We start from the raw sequence: 22,500 nt of genomic DNA, 5'->3' as shown, positions 1-22,500 counted from the left end.
AACCCGCCACCTATCAACCTCTCCACCTCTCTCCCTCTTTCTCACTAGCATTCTCTCACTTTCCTCTTTTGTCGTCTGCCTGTACTTTCCACAGGAAATGAAGGTGCCCGAAATTACTTTGACCCCATGGCGGCGGTGGAGGGCGACCCAAGGCGGTGTAGGACGGCCGGGGTCGGAGCGGGAGATGAGCTGGAATTAAGTATGCCATTTCTGTCCGTAATGGGCTTTCTCAATTCATTAAAGCAGGGTGAACGAGATCGCTCTCAGCCAGTCGCCACGCTCGGTGGGATGGTCTATGTAAATACCTTTTACCGATGGTCGATGAGATAGGCTGGCGCTCTGGTCGTCATTGCCGAAGGTCACGTGTCATTGGCTGGTTCCATATTCAGTCCTTCACCGCTTCCTTTAACAACTCTAAATGACGGCGGGAAAGCTCCTCATTGTAGCGATAGATGTCTCCGCATTTGCCTATTAAAAGCGTGCTCTTGGGATCAAGGTAATATGCATGTTATAATGAAACCTGCCTATTAACAGAAAAGCCATTCCAGCCGAATCTTTCTGGACATCGCTGCTCTGTAATATCCTTGAATCCTACCAAACAGAATCAACTTTGACAATAATATTTCCTAGGTGGGAAAAGCGCAATGTAAAACTGCATATATTTGCTCTCCTTAGGACGCCTTGCATAAGGACCTGTATGTATGTTATTATTAGCTCTGACTTTAATAAATGCAAGGGAAATGGGGTGTAGAATTAGTGTCAGTTTGTTAGAAAAGGGTTGGGTTGGAATGGAGCAGGGTTGGTCGTCGTTTCCAGCCCTCTTTCTCCTATGCCGCAGGCTTCCTGAAGGAGGATGAGTGTGGTGTGTTTGAGAAGCTGGCTCACATGCTGAATGAAGACGACACGTCCACCATCGTTGATCTGCCTGGTAAGACAACCGTCAAAAGCTGATCTGAACTCGGTAACTCACATTTATCTGATAGAGGGTGCTTTCTTTTGGATATTTTGCAAGTTTTCAATATAAGGTGCAATCTTCCTGAACTACAGAAGTTGTATGTTATAATATACTTCTGTCAAGCATGACATTGTAAAGAATTACCAGGGTAGCTGTCAGCCCAGCTATTCAAATCTCATAAACCACCACATAAGAGCTCTTTCCTCATCAGAGAGCCCCAGTGGACTGATGCTGATTACAGCACACCACTCATCACTGCTGTAATAGGCTTGTCCCCTGTGCTGGTCTCATTATTGTCCCTGACGGAATCCTTGTTCCATTAGCATGGGGACGGGTTTAAGTCCCCGCCCCCCGGGACCGGCGGAGACGCCAGACCTCTTGCCGTCTTTGTTTTGGCGGGACAATTCCCTCCACGAGCTCCGGCTGAGGCATGGTTGCCTGGGCAGGGCCTGCAGGAGAGTGTGTGTGTGTGTGTGTGTGTGTGCTCGGGATTAGCGCTGGCGCTTCGAGATTAGCTGCACGGCTATTGTCTCCCGACGCTCCCCGTAATCCCACAAAGCAGGACTAGGAAAGAGGATACTGGGATTAGCCTTCTTCTACGGAGGAGGTGGAGGAGGAGGAGGAGGAGGAGGAGGAGGAGGAGGATCAGCCCTTCTTCCAGCGCCCACCCATCCATCCAGCCCTCACGGCAGCGGCAGGAGGCCGCAGAGCGGCCGCGGCGGGAGCGCTCGCTGCTGCCCCCTGCTGGACAGCCTCCCGGATTTTCCGCCTCCGTCTGAGATCCCGAGACCCCACGCTGCATCATCAAGATCCTTGGCTGGAGCGTTGATGCACGAGAGCAGGTTAACGGTGAAGAAGGCCTGACAAACGTCGTTAGCTGAATGGACACGAGTCCAGCACTGGGTGTTTAAGGGGAAGGGATCGTGGAGAAGTCCCTCTGGGCGGAAGCCGATTGGTGCTGCTGGATGGAGGTGTGGCTCGGTGAGGCAGGCAGAGTGGCTTATGGGAAACGCTAGAAAATCCCTGCAGCCGTGAAGCAGTTCTTCATGGAAATAATGAGAGCTTGTCCTGTGGTGAACATTAGCCATGAGCTGGTGCTTCATCGATTAACCCAACCCTAACCCTAGATTGTGTGTGTGTGTGTGTATATGTATATATATGTGAGTGTGTGTGTGTGTGTGTGTGTGTGTGTGTGTGTGTGTGTGTGTGTGTGTGTGTGAGGAGCAGTGCTATTACACTAGGCCTTCATTAGCAGGACTGTCTGATTAACTGAATGGTTTAATTAAATCTTCAAATTTCTCTGTAATTTGGTTTGGAGGAAAGTGGCTGCACCTCAGAGCCTCAGCCCTGAACGAGGTTTCTCCGACCTCACTGGGGGCTGTGTGTGTGTCTGGGTGTATGCGCTTGTGTGTCTGTGGGTGTATGTGGATAGCAATTCATAAGAAGTGGACAATGGCACAGTTTTGGCTGGCTTGGCATGTTCCACATGAGTTGTAAAGTGTTTGGTGATTATGAGGCACAACCTGTATATAGGACAGTCTGTATAAATATATACACAATGTGTATATCTTTAGTTTCAAATGGATAATGGCTGTACTGGTAGACCATATAGATATCCACAGAGCAGCCACTGATTCTTGTGTTGATCCACTGGTAACCACGATGTTCCCCTGGTAGTCAGCTTGCACATGGCAATTATATAAAGATAAGGTGATATTAACAGCTCATTTTCCCTTTGTCCATCCATTTGTAAATCTTTACAAAAGGCTTTCCAGCAGTTTACATCTTGTGTACTCTCTCGCTCTCTCTTTCTCTCTCTCTCTCCCTCTATCTCTCTCTCCCTCTCTAGGTAGTGTTCTGGAGGAGAGGGCAGAGGCTGGGGCTTCTGGGGTCCCTCTGGCTGGATGGAGGGATGGTTTGTGGGAGCAGATGAAGGAGAGGAGAGAGGAGGTTATCCCCCACTATGTGGAACAGCTGAGGGAGCAAGTGCAAGATGACATGATCCCAGTAGGCCGGTCTTCACCGGAACAGGTCAGAGTCACACACACACACGCACACGCACACGCACACGCACACGCACACGCACACGCACACGCACACGCACACACACACACACACACACACACACACACACACACACACACACACACACACACACACACACACACACACACACACAGTACTTACAAAATAGGTCTGTGTAACCTTCCTGTGTGCAGCGGATGGTTGAATTGCGTAAAGTGATTTGGGAGCTCTGAAGTCATCATGTCCTTAACCACAAGTCCCTTGGAAGTATAGTGTCCTGTCTGTGCTGGTCATTACTGACTGCTTTGTTTCATATTTCTTCATTGCTCTGCAAATTGGCGATCGCTCACAAAATATCACTCAAAATGCCAGTCAGCTAAAATCAGAAGCATTTTTCCTCTCCATGCTGATCACCTTTACTGTCCCTGAAGATGGCATTCAGAACTGCATGGTTCAGTTGACCTTAATCTGTGTGCAATACCGTTGGTTAAACAGGTCATAGCTAACGAAACCAAAGCATCTTTCAGGATGGCTGGCCTGCACTTAGAGCCTTTGTGGGGGGAAAACAGCCTTGACGAGATGATGCGTAGGCCAGAACTCTCCCAGCTCCTGCTGCTCTCCTACGGCTGACGGAGTCTCCCGGATTTCTACCACGTCGCGCCTCCTTCTTGAAGGCTGTATTATGTGCGGAGGCACTGCTTGAGAGCTGGGGGAGGCCAAATCCAGAGTAAAAGTGGAAGAAATGAGATTATTCACCCTCTTTGTGACCAGGATCTGTCTTAGCATGTAAGCAGTGGGAAGACTAGTCAAACGCCAGTGTGATGCTGTCAGTCAGCCCACGTGGGGCTCGGCTGATGGGCACACCACCTGTGGGAAATGTCTACAGGCTTGCAGTGCTAGCATGGAGATAGCGCTACTGCACCTGCCATTGACTGAACACGCATTATTGATCGATCGATCGGTTGATTGATTGATTGATTGATTTAGTCTTCTCCTCCCTGGCAGGATGAAGATGCGGACAGAGGGCTGGTGGAGCGGGAGTGGGCCAGGAAGCGGAGATTAATGGCCGTGTTGAGGGGCGCGGCTAAGGTACCGACGAGGAGCTGCGACTGGTCCTGTCTGATCATCTGTGATCCTTCTGTTATCAGGGTGGCCAAAAAAAAAAAAAAACGACACTCAGATGATCACGCTGACCTCCTGGAACATCTCACCAGCATCGTCACATTCTAATAAACAAATTACAGTAGGAAGCTAGGTGCTGTGTAAAGTAATCATGAAATTTAATAAACAAATTAAGCACGGGAATAATTACCACCTGATGTAATTCTGTTTTCACCCCTTGTTGCAAATGCCCCAGTGCTCACACGCCTTCGTAGTCTCAGTTTCTGACTGCGCTCTTCCACACAGGAGTCTCTCCCCATCAGAGACGTGGAGCAGGAGGAGACAGTCCTACAGGAGAGACTGTATGCAGCGTTCCAGAGGTGTGTGTGTCTCGATACATGCACGTTTTCGTCTGATGTTATGTGAAATAATCATTAATCTGTGTTCTGAACAGCATTTACATTTTGCTGACATTTTTTTCTTGCGACGATATGTAATATATTCGTAATATACTTCACAACGCATTGTCTGTGCGGGTGCATTGTGGGTAAGTTGCCACAGGGCAGAAAAATCTGTCCGTGTCATTGGACGCAAAAAGAGCATCAATTTTGTTCTATGCACATCAGTCTTTCTCTTTTCCTCTGTGCTCCCTCTCTCACTCTCCATCTCTCTCAACCCCCCTCTCTCCGTCTTTCTCCCTCACTCTCTCTCACACACGCACACACACACACGCACGCACGCACGCACAACCACACACACCCCTGTAGGCATGAGTGTGCTTAAAGTTTTTAAGAACTGTTCGGCCCTGTCTACATCGGCATATTAAAATCAGGGGAATATCGGCTGGCTGGTGCGGCCGGGCTGTGGGCGGGAGCGGAGTGTTGTTCCGTGACCTTTCCCAGACATCCTTGGCCCTGTAAATTCCCCCTCATATTATTGGTGTGTGGCTGAGAGACAACAGAGCCTCCTCACGTTTTTGCCCAGAGCTACATTACCCAGATCTGATCAAGGATGATCAGAGATTAGGCTGCAAATGCTGGAGAAATAGGTTTATTTTTCCTTATAGTTTGAGTGTTTTGGCTTAAAGTCTCTATGCTTTGATTAATTAGCTAAATACTGTGGCCTTGTTCTTACTACTGATGAAAGCCAACGCAACATTTTAAAGAAACAACAACAACAACAAAGTCTAACCAAGACTCTGTTCCTGTTGTGCTGCAATTACCTGATTTAATTTGATTTTGTTTCCTTTAGCAGAGACAGGCAGCATGGTATTGCTGCTTTGAGGAATTAAGAGGTTAGGGGAGATGGTACAAAGGAGGGCTTTATTGCTTTGGCCCCAATAAGACATCGAGGCCGGCTGGTGGAGAGAGGGTGAGGGAAAGGCAGAGGGAAAGAAAGCAAGAGGGAGAGAGAGAGAGAGAGAGGGAAGAAGCACTAGACCTGCGTCTGTTGCAGCCTATTAGATTATGTTCAGGGCAGTGTGAGGATACCTGCTAACAGGATTAGTGGTTGTTTTGTGTACAGTGTTGGGCTGTGTTGAGCTGTGTGCTACGTGTGTGTGCTGTGTGTGTGTGTGTGTGTGTGTGTGTGTGTGTGTGTGTGTGTGTGTGTGCTACGTGTATGTGTTTTCAGGGCAGAGAGTCGCTTACTGAATGCTTTGCGTCAGCGCCAGGCTGAAGTCATCGCACAGTATGGAGAAATCAGTGAAGTCACATTGAACAATGAGCCACTGGTCATTGAATCTGACCTTCCCTGGCAGGTAGGTACACACACACACACACACACACACACGCACATATATACATATCTCATAGCTGATCCTGACAGGAAGCAGAGACGATGTGAAGCTCAGGGTGGGTCTGTGGGGTTCTGCTCTGCTGTTTATGTCTGGTTCTGTTACCGCTGCTCTAAAAGATGCTGAAAAAGAATTTTCTTTGTCAGCTGGGAGTGATCAGAGGTGTGTGGGAGTGATCATAGGAGTATATATAGGAGTATATATATAAATATACACACACATATAGCTTGTAACTATGAAAAAATTGTAAAAGGGAAATTAAATATATTTCAGAAAATTTTATTTTCAGAAAAATCCATACTGAGAATAAAGGGGCATTAGTATTTATGTGTGGGTGCATGCATGTGTGTTCAAGGTTGCATTTGCACATGGGTGTGTGTGTGTGTGTGTGTGTGTGTGTGTGTGCAGTTTAAAATGCTGTTGTTCTGTCATGGTATAGGCTTAGTGTTGTAATGATTCCTGTCTCAGGCAGCCATGGTTTACGGGGGGAGAGAGAGAAAGAAAAAGAGGGAGAAGAAGGAGAAAGACAGAAGGAGAGAGAGTAAGAAGGAGAGAGAGGGAGAAAGAGAGAGAGAGGAAGAAGGAGAGAGAGAGGGAAGCAGCTTTGAGGAGGGCTGTAAATGCGGTGAGATTGTGGTATAATTCCTCACACTGGCATCTCTGCCCCCAAGTCACCATTCCATTATCTCCTAAATTGCTGTGTTTCAGAGAGATAAAGATTTTTTATGGCTTGCTGACTTGAAACAACCAGCACAGCCAGAAAAGCAATGGCTAACCTGCCATGCATAGTAATTTCATTGGTAAATGACAAAATCTTTGTTTATATGACATTTCCAAAATTACTGCGGCAGATGAATCTCAAATATAAAATGTCACATTTGGCATGCAAAACTATGAAAATATATTTCTGTGCAAAATTCATGGAGGCATTTAATTTAGAACGTGTTTAATAACTAAGCTTGCCTGCATCAGTAATCCTGCCTTCAGGACTCAAAAAGATTGTCATATTTATTCACCCCAACACCCCCCTTCAGTCTGAAGCCAAAAATTTTAAGGGTAAATGTTCATTGTTAATTAAGATTTACTAATTAAAATGAAAATAATTAAGGAGAAAGCTTAATCTCAGAATATTAGGCTATACTTAGAATGAAAAGAAGTATTTTTGTTGTTGTTGGGTTTTTTTTTTGTGTTTCCTGAGTTGAGTTTCCATGAGCTGTCAGTGTATTTCCCTGAAAAGAGGTTTCACCAAGACGAAGGTGCAGAAAGCAAACGTTCAGAGAGAGGAGAGAGCAGAGGACCAGACTGCTTTGAGTTGGGGGAGAGGATGAGAGAGCAGAGGACCAGACTGCTTTGAGTTGGGGGAGAGTAGGAGAGAGCAGAGGACCAGACTGCTTTGAGTTGGGGGAGAGTAGGAGAGAGCAGAGGACCAGACTGCTTTGAGTTGGGGGAGAGGAGGAGAGAGCAGAGGACCAGACTGCTTTGAGTTGGGGGAGAGTAGGAGAGAGCAGAGGACCAGACTGCTTTGAGTTGGGTGAGAGGAGGAGAGAGCAGAGGACCAGACTGCTTTGAGTTGGGGGAGAGGAGGATAGAGCAGAGGACCAGACTGCTTTGAGTTGGGGGAGAGGAGGAGAGAGCAGAGGACCAGACTGCTTTGAGTTAGGATAGAGGAGAGAGCAGAGGACCAGACTGCTTTGAGTTGGGGGAGAGGAGGAGAGAGCAGAGGACCAGACTGCTTTGAGTTGGGGGAGAGGAGGAGAGAGCAGAGGACCAGACTGCTTTGAGTTGAGGGAGAGGAGGAGAGAGCAGAGGACCAGACGGCTTTGAGTTGGGGGAGAGGAGGAGAGAGCAGAGGACCAGACTGCTTTGAGTTAGGATAGAGGAGAGAGCAGAGGACCAGACTGCTTTGAGTTGGGGGAGAGGAGAGAGCAGAGGACCAGACTGCTTTGAGTTGGGGGAGAGGAGAGAGAAGAGGACCAGACTGCTTTGAGTTGGGGGAGAGGAGAGAGAAGAGGACCAGACTGCTTTGAGTTGGGGGAGAGGAGGAGAGAGCAGAGGACCAGACTGCTTTGAGTTAGGATAGAGGAGAGAGCAGAGGACCAGACTGCTTTGAGTTGGGGGAGAGGAGGAGAGAGCAGAGGACCAGACTGCTTTGAGTTGGGGGAGAGGAGGAGAGAGCAGAGGACCAGACTGCTTTGAGTTGGGGGAGAGGAGGAGAGAGCAGAGGACCAGACGGCTTTGAGTTGGGGGAGAGGAGGAGAGAGCAGAGGACCAGACTGCTTTGAGTTGGGGGAGAGGAGGACAGAGCAGAGGACCAGACTGCTTTGAGTTGGGGGAGAGGAGAGAGCAGAGGACCAGACTGCTTTGAGTTGGGGGAGAGGAGAGAGAAGAGGACCAGACTGCTTTGAGTTGGGGGAGAGGAGAGAGAAGAGGACCAGACTGCTTTGAGTTGGGGGAGAGGAGGAGAGAGCAGAGGACCAGACTGCTTTGAGTTAGGGGAGAGGAGGAGAGAGCAGAGGACCAGACGGCTTTGAGTTGGGGGAGAGGAGGAGAGAGCAGAGGACCAGACTGCTTTGAGTTGGGGGAGAGGAGAGAGCAGAGGACCAGACTGCTTTGAGTTGGGGGAGAGGAGGAGAGAGCAGAGGACCAGACTGCTTTGAGTTGGGGGAGAGGAGAGAGCAGAGGACCAGACTGCTTTGAGTTGGGGGAGAGGAGGAGAGAGCAGAGGACCAGACTGCTTTGAGTTAGGATAGAGGAGAGAGCAGAGGACCAGACTGCTTTGAGTTGGAGGAGAGGAGGAGAGAGTAGAGGACCAGACTGCTTTGAGTTAGGATAGAGGAGAGAGCAGGGGACCAGACTGCTTTGAGTTGGAGGAGAGGAGGAGGAGCAGAAACTTGGTGTGGGTGGTGGCAGTCCACTATGTGCTGTCGTGACTGAAGGGGCAGAACTTACTACTATTCCACCTATGAGACGCTTGGAAGCCCCGGGCAGTGCGGGATGTGTTATGGACGTTGGGTGGGGGGAGTGGTCAGGGGAGGGGGGGGTGGTTAGGGGAGGGGGTCAGGGGAGGCTTCGTGCCCCCCTCAGCAAAGCAGTTACACAGGAATGGAGGGACTGACATTGTGTCACTTTGGTGATCTTTCAACAGGATGGATATCTGTGACTTCTTTAAGAACTGAGCATAATTCCTAAGAGCACTGCAGTACAGTAGCATAGTAACACAGTAACACAGTAACCCAGTAATATAGTAAGGCAGTAACATGGTAACCCAGTAACATAGTAAGGCAGTAACACGGTAACCCAGTAACAAAGACAGTTATGTTATACAGTAACACATCGATCAGCAGCCGCTCACACTCTATCACACTTGTTTTGAGGGATAGCGCTTAGTACACTATTACAAGTCCTCTGTTAATGGTGTGTTAAAAACCTGCCACTTGTAGTGATTTCTAATTTTGGCTTTTAATTTCTCTATTTCTTCTCTTTTCTTTTTCCCTACTATTTCTATTTATAATTTATTTGCATTATTTATTAGTTTATAAATACATAGTTCACTGTCTTGTTAGTAACTAACATTGTTTTTGTTAGATTCACACTTCAAAAGGCTACTGAATGTATTATAGTCTTCTTGGTTTAAATGTCTGTAAGCCACTTTGATCATGCTTTGAAGAACAAATCCTGCAGTGTTTTTAAATCAGCCATTTATTCACATGGTGTAGAAATATTCCACAGTGTAGAAGGTAGGTAGTGTAAGCCAGTCGTCTGGACTGTTCGCTCCCTAGTTTATACTGACAGTCCTAAATAATTCTCACATTACAAATACAAACACTCCCCTAGACTGTGTGAATCACTATGTGTATGTATGTGTGTGTAAGTGTGAGTGAGTGTGCGTGTGCGTGTGTGTGTGTGTGTGTGTGTGTGTGTGTGTGTGTGTGTGTGTATGCACTCACATATAAATCTGTGTTTGAGAGAGTTGTAGGGACTCTAGCTCAGTGTTCTTTATGTGTGAAATCCCAGTAACTCTCTCCTCAAGAAAGGAGATAAGTGAGCTTTATACAGGCAGAATACACACACACACACACACACACACACACACACACACACACACACACACACACACACACACACACATGTACATGTACATGCAGGCATATATGCACGCACACACACATGGTCATACATACACATTCATGTACACATGCATGTACACACACACACACACACACACACACACACACACTTGTGGTTTTCCTCCCATGTATATTCAGTGGAGGCTCCCAGCTCTCCCACAAGCAGACCTATATTTAACTTCCACCCACCTAAAGTGGTCCCTGACTCTGTCTCCCCCTCCCGCCCGCTGACTGCTCCTCCCCCTCACGCTCACAGCAGCGTCTCCTCCATGTTTGTGGAAGTGGCGCTGATGTATCACTGTTAAATGATGCGGTTGTATTAATCATACATTTATATTCTCATGGGTGAGAGTGAGTGGAGTGTCTGTAAGAGGAGAAGAAATCAATCTCCTGTGGTCACAGGCTGTTAAAGTTGATTTTATCTTTGTGTCTGTCTGTCTCTTTGTTTCTCTCTGTATCTCTCTCCTCCTTACCCCCCCCCCCCCTCCACTTGCCCCACCCACCCCACCCGTCTTCATAGGTTGAGTGGGTGCGGGCGCCGCAGCCTGTGGAGGTGTGTGTGGGCCGTTTGCGGGCGGTGCGGGAGAAGCTCGCACGGGGCCCGTATGTCGTGAGCGTGACCCTGCACAGGCGGCTGGGTGGGCCCCCGCTGATCTGGTCTGGGCTGAAGGGTCAGCGGTGGGTCGGCGTCACGGAGGCCGTGGAACACGGAGGTCGCCACTGCGACGTGGACTTGTGCTTCGAGCAGGACCTCCCCATGGTGAGCACATGCCCACGCAGCTGCTGCTCCCACAGGCCCTGCGTTCCAGACGCACCTTAACATCTACCAAAACATCTACCAAAACATCTACCAAAACATCTACCAAAACGTTGGGAGAAGAGTTTTGGGGGAGGTGCTTCCAGTTTAAGGGGGAGGTGCTTCCAGTTTCAGGGGGAGGTTCTCTAAGGCCACAATAGAGGAGACTGAGGTTATCAGTGGTTCTAAGTTCAGAGGTCACACTGACACTGTGATGATGTGGAGAGACATTTGGTGGCATAACATTAGAATGGCGTGTGTTGCTTAAATGTCTCTTCACAGCTCTCCACTGCCTCCGCAAATCTGTGTATCTTCTGTAACATTTACACAAATGTGTTTTTGATTGTGGACTAGAACATTTTCCGTGTTGAGAGATCAGGGACAGGGTCTGTGGGACAGGAGACAGCCGGAGTGCAGGAGCGAGACCAAACGAGAGGAAAATGACGACAAGGATTTTGAGGATTCACACATGTGACGAGAAACTCAAAACACACTCTTCATCTGAAAGTAATTCTGACAACAAGGGGTATCTATTAACGCCCCTCATCCCTGCAAAGGGAGGTGGCGAGTGAGGCCGAGCCTTTGAAGAGGGATCCAGAGGCGAAATTTGCTAAACGTTTGCCTCGTAAGAGAACCAGCGCTCGTCTGGCCCAGTCCTGCGTGACGAGCACACGACGGCCGAAACGGTGGTGAACGTGAGGGTGCAGAAACGTGGACCCCCTCCTGACTCCACCACCACAGAAGACAACGTGCAGGACGTTCAGCTTATGCTGTGGAGACACTTTGTAGCTCGTGCACCCTGTCCTGCTCCCCCAAAGGTTGATTGGCGGTGTGGGACTTGCGAGAGTCCTTAAGAACTTCTGGAATGTTCTTTACTCTCATCGGTTGGTTGGGTTTGTCAGTTCTTTTTCTGACCATCCAGCCAACTGTTGTTGAGCAGTGCAGACCGCTGCTCGTAAGGACACGGGAAGCCAACATGTCAGACTCTGCTAGAGAAACCTCAGGGTTTTAGCTGAAGAAAATCCAATATGTTTCAAACAGCCCGTTCTCAAATATGACATTTCAGTCACGAATGTAAATCAAAGCGAAGGTTTATAATTCATTTATGTAAGAGCAGTTTATAGGAGTGAAGATGAAGGAATGAAAGCTAGAGAGAAATGTAGAGTGGGATGTAAACAGCATATGATAATATTGAAATAGAGAATATTACAGGCTTTCATAAATCATAAGAATTCTCTATGTGATCCATCCTGTAGGGATCCAGAGCCTAAATTATCAGATGACCTTAAATGCCTCCATGAATTGGGCCCAATATGTGTGGGGACTGTGCTGCTAAAATGTCTCAGATTGCCCATGCGGGTTGTAAGTGGGAACAGCCTTGGGCCAGTTCTGGTTTTATCAGTTCGGATCAGGGGTTTAATATTTAACAATAAAACTACTTAAAACAATAAAAACTTAACAATAGTAGCAATAATAATTATTTTAAAAATATACAGCAGAAAAGGAAGAAATGTCTTTAAAAGTGGATTTAAAGGAAACTGTAATCACCAGTCCTATCTCTAGATTAGAGTACTGGTTTAATATCTCTCCCCCCCAGTTTATGATTCAAGTGGCTTTATTGGCATGAATTGTGATTTACTGTTGCTAAAGCATTGAGCATCAATCTTAAATAATGATAAAAGTGGTAATGTGATTGACAAAAACCCCAAAACCTTCAAAAGAACAGACGCAGTCACATATGGATGTTCACACATTCGCATATGATTGGCTGTTTGATTATTTTCTCTAGAGGATTGGCAATCAAATGCATGATAGCTACGTTGCTGATAGCTTTACAAGCTGCTAAACACATGCATAATCATTTGTTTTCCATCACCTTATCCTCAGGTAATGGGATATGTTTTCAGGGAATTACAAAAAACATTTCCTTAGTGTCCTTGTTTAGAATGGTTGTATCTGTGCGTGCGTGTGTGTGTGTGTGTGTGTGTGTGTGTGTGTGTCTGGGCTTTAGCTCCATCTATCCTGTGAGAATCTCCTCTGCTCCATCTCATGTCTCCTTGCCAAGCGTTCTCTGCTGCTCAGGTTGGCTTTGCCGCTTTTAGCGTTTGTTTATGGGCCGGAGAGTCTGATCAGCTTTGCCTGTGATTGGCTGCAGTCTCCACATTGGCAGTCCATCACTCCTTCTATCTCTTTCTGTGCTTTTGGAGAGGAAATTAGGAATTAGGCATAGTAGGCGGAATCACGTTTTCTTTCTCTCTCTCTCTCTCTCTCTCTCTCTCTCTCTCTCTTGCTCCTCAATTCTTTCTTTGTTTCTGCCAGTGTGTTGGTGGAAAGAGCAGAACCACATGGAGATTTGATCTCTCTTATGGATGTGTGTGTGTGTGTGTGTGTGTGTGTGTGTGTGTGTGTGTGAGTGTGAGTGCGTGTGCGTGTGTGTGTGTGTGTGTGTGTGTGTGTGTGTGTGTGTGTGTGTGTGTGTGTGTGTGTGTGTGTGTGTGTGTGTGTGTGTGTGTGGAGGTACATGTCTCTAAGTGGGCTGCTAGGTCTCAGCAGCCCAGGCAGGGATGGGTATGATAAGCGGCTGGTGCCTGCCTGGCCAGACACTGTTGCTCCCCCTCACTGTTTAAGCTCCTCCATCTCTCCTCATGTTCTCCCAGAGCCTACACGCCTCCTTCGCACCTGAAGTGTATATATATATAACCTAAAAAACCTAAAAACAATCCCAGCTCAGCCGCACGTTAAAGTCATCCTTCCGCCACTCCGCCCACTTCAAGCTTGCATAGAGAACACAGGCCTGTTGTGATTTCCGACTTTCTAATGGGTGAAGAGTTTCTCCAGTCGGGTTCTGCTGGTTTGTCGCTTGTGGCTCCAACTCAGAAAGGCCACCGACGCACACTTCTTCCTAGTTATTCTGTCACTTTCTGTCACTTTTCTCTTTCTTTCTCTCTTCTCTCTCTCTGTTCTCTCTGATATTTATAGCCCTACACTTATTCTTTTAGTGATCACAGCATATGATGTATCCTCCCCATATAATAGAGAATATAGAATAAATTGCAGGCCTGAGTCACTGAGAGGTTTTGGTTCAGGTGTGAGGATGATGCAAGCAGATGTGTGCGACACCCCCCACCCCACCCCGTCTCCCCATCACACTGATGGAGGGGTGAAATATTCCCCCGTGTGATTGATGAAGTCCCGAGCTCCTCTCTGTCACTTCATTTTTTAACGCCGCTACGCGGGTCTATCTCCCGTTCCTGCAGTAAATAGGAACCCATGTTTGTTAAGCACGTGAACCCCCAGCACGGCTGTCAGCTCGCGTGCGTCTCACACGTGCTATAATAAATCAGCCCTAAATCCTCCTGAATTTGCCCCTTTAAAGATGATGTCTTCTGGCACCGCCGTCTGGGTTTGCCTCAGCGTGTGCCTCCCAACATTACGGTTATGTGCCGTAAACTCTTCTGATCTCCTCACCTTGAGAACGCAAATAAAACCTTCCAAATCCTGTTGCCCGCCGTCTCCAAGCCTTAAATGTAGCCACACGTTTTTTTTTTTTTTTAACAGTTTAAACTTCTGCACGATGAGTTTGGCGTGACTCACTTCAGTTGAGTTGCTTTTGCACACACACGTCACAGCAGATATGGTCCCGCTGCATCTGCAGGAGTTCCTACTGTGTGAAGGGAGGAACGCAGGAGCTAAGAACAGCTCTCGGAGGAAAACACACACGGGAAGCCTGAGACCGACAGGGAGCTCTGTCCTCTTAGGCACCTGGATGACCATATGACAGACAATGGATAAGAAAATGAAATATTCACGTTTCATTTTTCATGCTCTAAGGCTGTAAACAGTGTCTCAGTCACTTGGTTGGCTTTTTCGTTTAAATCTAATACTTCAACAAATAGGTGTACTTACCTTTTAGCTATGAATATTTGCTTTAAAAGTCAATTTAAAAAATCTATCTTTTGTTTAGCTCATAATACACATTTTATCTGTGCTTCTATCTCAGTTCAATTGAATCTGAATTGAATTATATCAGTAATGGTACCAAAGGCTGGATCAGTGTTTGATAATACTACAGAATAACACACAAACAAAACATTGTAGAATCTGGGAAGACAGGAATGGATACGGTTTGGTTCAAGTGCACCAAACACTGCAATAGGGAAGCTTGAAGAAGAAAACACAGTCTAGGATAAAACGCTTGGGTGGTCATGAGGTAGTAATGTCTCTCTCTCTCTCTCTCTCTCTCTCTCTCTCACTCTCTCTCAGGTCATGCCTGCACCATGTGACCTCTTGCCCTCCGCTGTGCTGGTATTCCGGCTCCTGAGCATGCCCGGTGTGCAGGGGCCCGTGAGTGGCGTGGTGGCGTGGGGCGTGTTCCCTGTGTGCGGCTGCTCCCTCACCCTTGCCCAGGGCACTTTCCGCACTCCCCTCCTCTGGGGTGGCCCCCAGCCCACCCTCGACCACTTCAGTAAAATAGAGCAACTGCTCGCCGCTGACCTGGACAACTGGCTGTGTAACCTGTACTTTCAGGTACACGTCCTGTACGCCGGGGCGGAGACTGGGCCACGTATCAGACGTATCACACACATCAGACGTGGTATCAGATGGATATGATCCTCCCATTATTAGAATGCCCAGTGCACATAATGTGAACACTTAAATGACTCTAGTTATTTTTTCTTTGAAAAAGTATGAAATATGGATTTAATCTTCATTTGACAAAGTGTACATGTTTTCCTCCTCCTTAGCCTCTTGCTGTTTTTAAACCGTGTCAAACACGTAGATGTGTACAATAGGCCAGGAGCAGAACGTGCCGCCGTCTTACTGCCAGTACATATAAGGTACTGTGAAAAAATAATAATAGCTGAATCCCATTTTACCCCCTTATCTCTAATAAAAAACAAAGGGAAATGTATACAATGCTAGTGTTATCTCATCTTCTGGGCTGCAGAGCGAACAGGAATCTTAAGGGCTGCAGCATGGGGTCTGTGTTGTGTTTGTGTGTGCGCTAGTGTGTGTTTGTGAGTGTCCTTGGTGTTTGCTCATGTGTGTTTGTGTGCTTCTCTGTATGTAAATGGCCCTCGCAAGGAAATTGAAAATTGGAGCCAGATTGTAAACAAACCACATCTTTACTAAACATATCCGGACGCATTTGAGGAAATGCATTGATCCTGTTACTCAACAGCTTAATTGAATTAAGAGGTGGAACAATGGCTTCTCTCAGAGCAGACGGCATCTGCTTATCCTGTCCCTTTACACCACTAGTGAATGATGGATTAATATCACTAATACACTATTACAGGATAATGGAAGTGAAGTCACTGTAACGAATTAGGCAGTGGAACAGCCTGGTATTGGAACCTGATGATCCTGGAAATATACAGAAACTAGAGCACAGATTACGTTGTGCAGCGTCTGTGCAATAGCAATCTTGTCTGTGTTCATGGGTTTTGTGTGTTCTGGCTACACTGGTGTTAAAATCCATTCCATCCTGATCAGAAAGCTTTATCACACTTGTGCCATGCGAGGGTGTCATTAGTGTAGCTGTGTGATGTGTGTTTAGAGCCGTTCTGTCTCTGGATCTGTAGGTGAGGAGAGTCCCGCGAGGGGGCTCAGAGGAACCGCCCTCCGCCCTCCGGACGATCCCTAGCGCCATCGCGTCAGAGCCGGCTGCCTGCTCATCTACGTCGCTGCCAGGTAGAGCCCTCGAGAGCACTGTCCCCACCCCTAACCACAACAGCACTGTCCCCACCCCTAACCACAACAGCACTGTCCCCACCCCTAACCACAACAGCACTGTCCCCAACCCTAACCACAACAGCACTGTCCCCAACCCTAACCACAACAGCACTGTCCCCACCCCTAACCACAACAGCACTGTCCCGACCCCTAACCCCAACAGCACTGTCCCCAACCCTAACCCCAACAGCACTGTCCCCAACCCTAACGCCAACAGCACTGTCCCCACCCCTAACCCCAACACCACTGTCCCCAACACTAATCCCAACAGCACTGTCCCCACCCCTAACCACAACAGCACTGTCCCCACCCCTAACCACAACAGCACTGTCCCCAACCCTAACCCCAACAGCACTGTCTCCAACCCTAACCACAACAGCACTGTCCCCACCCCTAACCACAACAGCATTGTCCTCCACTCTCACCCCAACAGCACTGTCCCTACCCTAACGCCAACAGCACTGTCTCCAACCCTAACCCCAACAGCACTGTTCCCAACCCTAACCCCAACAGCACTGTCCCCACCCCTAACCCCAACAGCACTGTCCCCACCCCTAACCACAACAGCATTGTCCCCACCCCTAACCACAACAGCACTGTCCCCAACCCTAATGCCAACAGCACTGTCCCCAACCCTATCCCCAACAGCACTGTCCCCAACCCTAACCCCAACAGCACTGTCCCCAACCCTAACCCCAGCAGCACTGTCCCCAACCCTAACCCCAACAGCACTGTCCCCACCCCTAACGCCAACAGCACTGTCTCCAACCCTAACGCCAACAGCACTGTCCCCAACCCTAACCCCAACAGCACTGTCCCCACCCCTAACCCCAACAGCACTGTCCCCAACCCTAACCCCAACAGCACTGTCCCCACCCCTAACCACAACAGCTCTGTCCCCAACCCTAACGCCAACAGCACTGTCTCCAACCCTAACGCCAACAGCACTGTCCCCAACCCTAACCCCAACAGCACTGTCCCCAACCCTAACCACAACAGCACTGTCCCCAACCCTAACGCCAACAGCACTGTCCCCAACCCTAACCCCAACAGCACTGTCCCAAACACTAACCACAACAGCACTGTCCCCAACCCTAACCCCAACAGCACTGTCCCCAACACTAACCCCAACAGCACTGTCCCCAACCCTAACCACAACAGCACTGCCCTCTACTCTCACCCCAACAGCTCTGTCCCCAACCCTAACGCCAACAGCACTGTCCCCAACACTAACCCCAACAGCACTGTCCCCACTCCTAACCCCAACAGCACTGTCCCCAACCCTAACCACAACAGCACTGTCCCCAACACTAACCCCAACAGCACTGTCCCCAACCCTAACCCCAACAGCACTGTCCCCAACCCTAACCCCAACAGCACTGTCCCCACCCCTAACCCCAACAGCACTGTCCCCAACACTAACCCCAACAGCACTGTCCCCAACACTAACCCCAACAGCACTGTCCCCAACCCTAACCCCAACAGCACTGTCCCCAACCCTAACCCCAACAGCACTGTCCCCAACCTTAACCACAACAGCATTGTCCCCACCCCTAACCACAACAGCACTGTCCCCAACACTAATCCCAACAGCACTGTCCCAAACACTAACCACAACAGCACTGTCCCCAACCCTAACCCCAACAGCACTGTCCCCAACCCTAACCCCAGCAGCACTGTCCCCAACCCTAACCCCAACAGCACTGTTCCCAACCCTAACCCCAACAGCACTGTCCCCACCCCTAACCCCAACAGCACTGTCCCCAACCCTAACCACAACAGCATTGTCCCCACCCCTAACCACAACAGCACTGTCCCCAACACTAATCCCAACAGCACTGTCCCAAACACTAACCACAACAGCACTGTCCCCAACCCTAACCCCAACAGCACTGTCCCTACCCTAACGCCAACAGCACTGTCTCCAACCCTAACCCCAACAGCACTGTTCCCAACCCTAACCCCAACAGCACTGTCCCCACCCCTAACCCCAACAGCACTGTCCCCACCCCTAACCACAACAGCATTGTCCCCACCCCTAACCACAACAGCATTGTCCCCACCCCTAACCACAACAGCACTGTCCCCAACACTAACCCCAACAGCACTGTCCCCACTCCTAACCCCAACAGCACTGTCCCCAACCCTAACCACAACAGCACTGTCCCCAACACTAACCCCAACAGCACTGTCCCCAACCCTAACCCCAACAGCACTGTCCCCACCCCTAACCCCAACAGCACTGTCTCCAACACTAACCCCAACAGCACTGTCCCCAACACTAACCCCAACAGCACTGTCCCCAACCCTAACCCCAACAGCACTGTCCCCAACCCTAACCCCAACAGCACTGTCCCCAACCCTAACCACAACAGCATTGTCCCCACCCCTAACCACAACAGCACTGTCCCCAACCCTAACCCCAACAGCACTGTCCCCACCCCTAACCCCAACAGCACTGTCTCCAACACTAACCCCAACAGCACTGTCCCCAACACTAACCCCAACAGCACTGTCCCCAACCCTAACCCCAACAGCACTGTCCCCAACCCTAACCCCAACAGCACTGTCCCCAACCCTAACCACAACAGCATTGTCCCCACCCCTAACCACAACAGCACTGTCCCCAACACTAATCCCAACAGCACTGTCCCAAACACTAACCACAACAGCACTGTCCCCAACCCTAACCCCAACAGCACTGTCCCCAACCCTAACCCCAGCAGCACTGTCCCCAACCCTAACCCCAACAGCACTGTTCCCAACCCTAACCCCAACAGCACTGTCCCCACCCCTAACCCCAACAGCACTGTCCCCAACCCTAACCACAACAGCATTGTCCCCACCCCTAACCACAACAGCACTGTCCCCAACACTAATCCCAACAGCACTGTCCCAAACACTAACCACAACAGCACTGTCCCCAACCCTAACCCCAACAGCACTGTCCCTACCCTAACGCCAACAGCACTGTCTCCAACCCTAACCCCAACAGCACTGTTCCCAACCCTAACCCCAACAGCACTGTCCCCACCCCTAACCCCAACAGCACTGTCCCCACCCCTAACCACAACAGCATTGTCCCCACCCCTAACCACAACAGCACTGTCCCCAACACTAATCCCAACAGCACTGTCCCCAACCCTAATGCCAACAGCACTGTCCCCAACCCTATCCCCAACAGCACTGTCCCCAACCCTAACCCCAACAGCACTGTCCCCAACCCTAACCCCAACAGCACTGTCCCCACCCCTAACGCCAACAGCACTGTCTCCAACCCTAACGCCAACAGCACTGTCCCCAACCCTATCCCCAACAGCACTGTCCCCAACCCTAACCCCAACAGCACTGTCCCCACCCCTAACGCCAACAGCACTGTCTCCAACCCTAACGCCAACAGCACTGTCCCCAACCCTATCCCCAACAGCACTGTCCCCAACCCTAACCCCAACAGCACTGTCCCCACCCCTAACGCCAACAGCACTGTCTCCAACCCTAATGCCAACAGCACTGTCCCCAACCCTATCCCCAACAGCACTGTCCCCAACCCTAACCCCAACAGCACTGTCCCCACCCCTAACGCCAACAGCACTGTCTCCAACCCTAACGCCAACAGCACTGTCCCCAACCCTAACCCCAACAGCACTGTCCCCAACCCTAACCACAACAGCACTGTCCCCAACCCTAACGCCAACAGCACTGTCCCCAACCCTAACCCCAACAGCACTGTCCCAAACACTAACCACAACAGCACTGTCCCCAACCCTAACCCCAACAGCACTGTCCCCAACACTAACCCCAACAGCACTGTCCCCAACCCTAACCACAACAGCACTGCCCTCTACTCTCACCCCAACAGCTCTGTCCCCAACCCTAACGCCAACAGCACTGTCCCCAACACTAACCCCAACAGCACTGTCCCCACTCCTAACCCCAACAGCACTGTCCCCAACCCTAACCACAACAGCACTGTCCCCAACACTAACCCCAACAGCACTGTCCCCAACCCTAACCCCAACAGCACTGTCCCCAACCCTAACCCCAACAGCACTGTCCCCACCCCTAACCCCAACAGCACTGTCCCCAACACTAACCCCAACAGCACTGTCCCCAACACTAACCCCAACAGCACTGTCCCCAACCCTAACCCCAACAGCACTGTCCCCAACCCTAACCCCAACAGCACTGTCCCCAACCCTAACGCCAACAGCACTGTCTCCAACCCTAACCCCAACAGCACTGTCCCCAACCCTAACCCCAACAGCACTGTCCCCAACCCTAACCATAACAGCACTGTCCCCACCCCTAACCCCAACAGCACTGTCCCCACCCCTAACCCCAACAGCACTGTCCCCCAGTCTCACTATAGTATGAGATTACTGCAGTACCGTACAGTAGTACAATAGTACAAAAACACAGTAACACAGCATAGTTCCCCAGCCATGGAGAACCTTTCTGCACTGAGAATGATCTACCATCCAGACCCTTGGTGAGCTGATGTATTTGTGCTGGAGCAGAATGTCCTCCAGCATAGGGCACTGTGAAGCTCAGTTAAAACCAGCAGTCCCGCAACTGTGTTAAAATCAGCAGTCCCGCAACACTGTGAGGTGCCAATGGCCCTCGACAAAGCCCATCTGGTTAAGAGTTCCACACGATCTGAACGTGAGGTCCTCAGATGCTCCAGAGGGGCCAGAGCTAGCAGAGTAAAGCCCCTGATTGCAGCTCCAGATTCTGCCCCTGAATCTGTCATGACTATGTACTAACACTAACCCTGTTAGTTTGAGGAAGTGGCTGAGCACAGAAAGTCACATGCCCAGTTCAGAGCAGGAAGGAGGAGTGTGTATCAGAGCATGATACAAGCACGTCAGTCACCCTCCTGGGTCAGGCTGCTCTGCTGTGCTCTAGGTCAGCAGGTTAGCAGGAGCTGGGTAGTCTGGGAGGAACGGCTGGTGTTTAGAGATTTAGGATCTGGCAGAGCACTTCAATCTGGAGTTTGCATGAGCACCTGCTCAGATTCGGTTGGAGCAGGAAGGGCATGGAGAGGGAAGAGGGTGGAGTCTGTGGCATAGACTCTACTAACGGCAGGCTGCGATTAGGTGCTTCCAGCAGCACACAGATCCACCATCATTCCGCCCCCTATGGGCACCCTTGAGAACTGCAACCCTTTCTCTCTTCTCCGGTCCTTCTGCGAGGCCACAGCACCACCTGAATCAAAAGCAGGCTTGTCGGGTATTGATCTAGCAGCTACACTACCCTGCTATTAACATAACTTTCGTTTTGCCTGCACTCATCTTTATTTAACAGAGCAGAGTATTAAAAAAAAGTTTCTCGGGTGCTTTGCTTTAAACATCACACAGACTTTTTAATTACAAATGAGTTGTGACAGGTCTGCTGGGTAGCAACCTGTCCCATTTTAAACGTGATGTCGTCTGACAGCTCAGCACCCATCGCTGAGCAACGGAACATGTGGAAGAAATTGCTCTTTTACATTTCACAGCTTGTCACTTCCTCTCCGCCGCGAACTTTGACCCCCCACCGTGCTACTCGTGCCCCTGCGGTGGGGGAGGTGCACCCCTTTGCCCGGACACTCCAGGAGATTTATGCCTCACGTTTTGCCAACGCAGGCCAAACAGAGAGGGAGAAAGAAAAGAAAAGAACAGAGGAAGGAGAAGAAAGGGGGTGTGAGGGAGGTGAAGGGGTCAGGTGCTCCAGGTGAGGATCTGGCGGGAGAAGAGAACTCCGGCTGAAACCTGAGCAGCGGATCAAAGGGTGGCCCCTGGCAGGGAGTCAGGGCGTCGGCTGGGTGAGCAGGCCTGACATTAGCGGGTCATTTGCATGTCGATTGGTTCGGGTTGTGCCACTTTCGGATGCACTTACGGAGCTCGGGTGGAAGGACGCCGTCAGGGCCGGAAGCCGAGAGCAGACCGACAGCCTTAAACTACTGGCCAATGAAAATCACGTTCGC

The 22,500-nt window shown here is 49.7% G+C and overlaps 2 protein-coding genes across 2 annotated transcripts in view; both read left to right on the top strand.

Annotated features, from left to right (window-relative positions):
- The first annotated feature begins 18 nt into the window (after positions 1-18).
- LOC143503131 (uncharacterized) lies at positions 19-11,274 on the top strand. The gene is made up of 9 exons (XM_076995574.1): positions 19-199; positions 839-928; positions 2,805-2,986; positions 3,986-4,069; positions 4,388-4,461; positions 5,714-5,840; positions 6,345-6,512; positions 10,524-10,763; positions 11,179-11,274. Exons 1-9 carry the CDS (start codon positions 127-129, stop codon positions 11,272-11,274), a joined length of 1,134 nt encoding a protein of 377 aa, XP_076851689.1. The 5' UTR covers positions 19-126.
- Positions 11,275-15,065: 3,791 nt separating this feature from the next.
- The window catches only part of LOC143503130 (uncharacterized), a 52,890-nt gene continuing 45,455 nt past the window's right edge, over positions 15,066-22,500 (top strand). The window contains exons 1-2 of the mRNA XM_076995573.1: positions 15,066-15,326; positions 16,385-16,493. Of these exons, the coding sequence (XP_076851688.1) occupies positions 15,066-15,326; positions 16,385-16,493 (370 nt within the window). The remainder of the gene's footprint in view (positions 15,327-16,384; positions 16,494-22,500) is intronic.

Source organism: Brachyhypopomus gauderio, unplaced genomic scaffold (genome assembly GCF_052324685.1).
Source record: "Brachyhypopomus gauderio isolate BG-103 unplaced genomic scaffold, BGAUD_0.2 sc217, whole genome shotgun sequence".
NCBI lineage: Eukaryota > Metazoa > Chordata > Actinopteri > Gymnotiformes > Hypopomidae > Brachyhypopomus > Brachyhypopomus gauderio.
The sequence above is the reverse complement of the archived record's forward strand: the minus strand, read 5'-3'. Positions and strand labels throughout refer to the sequence as shown.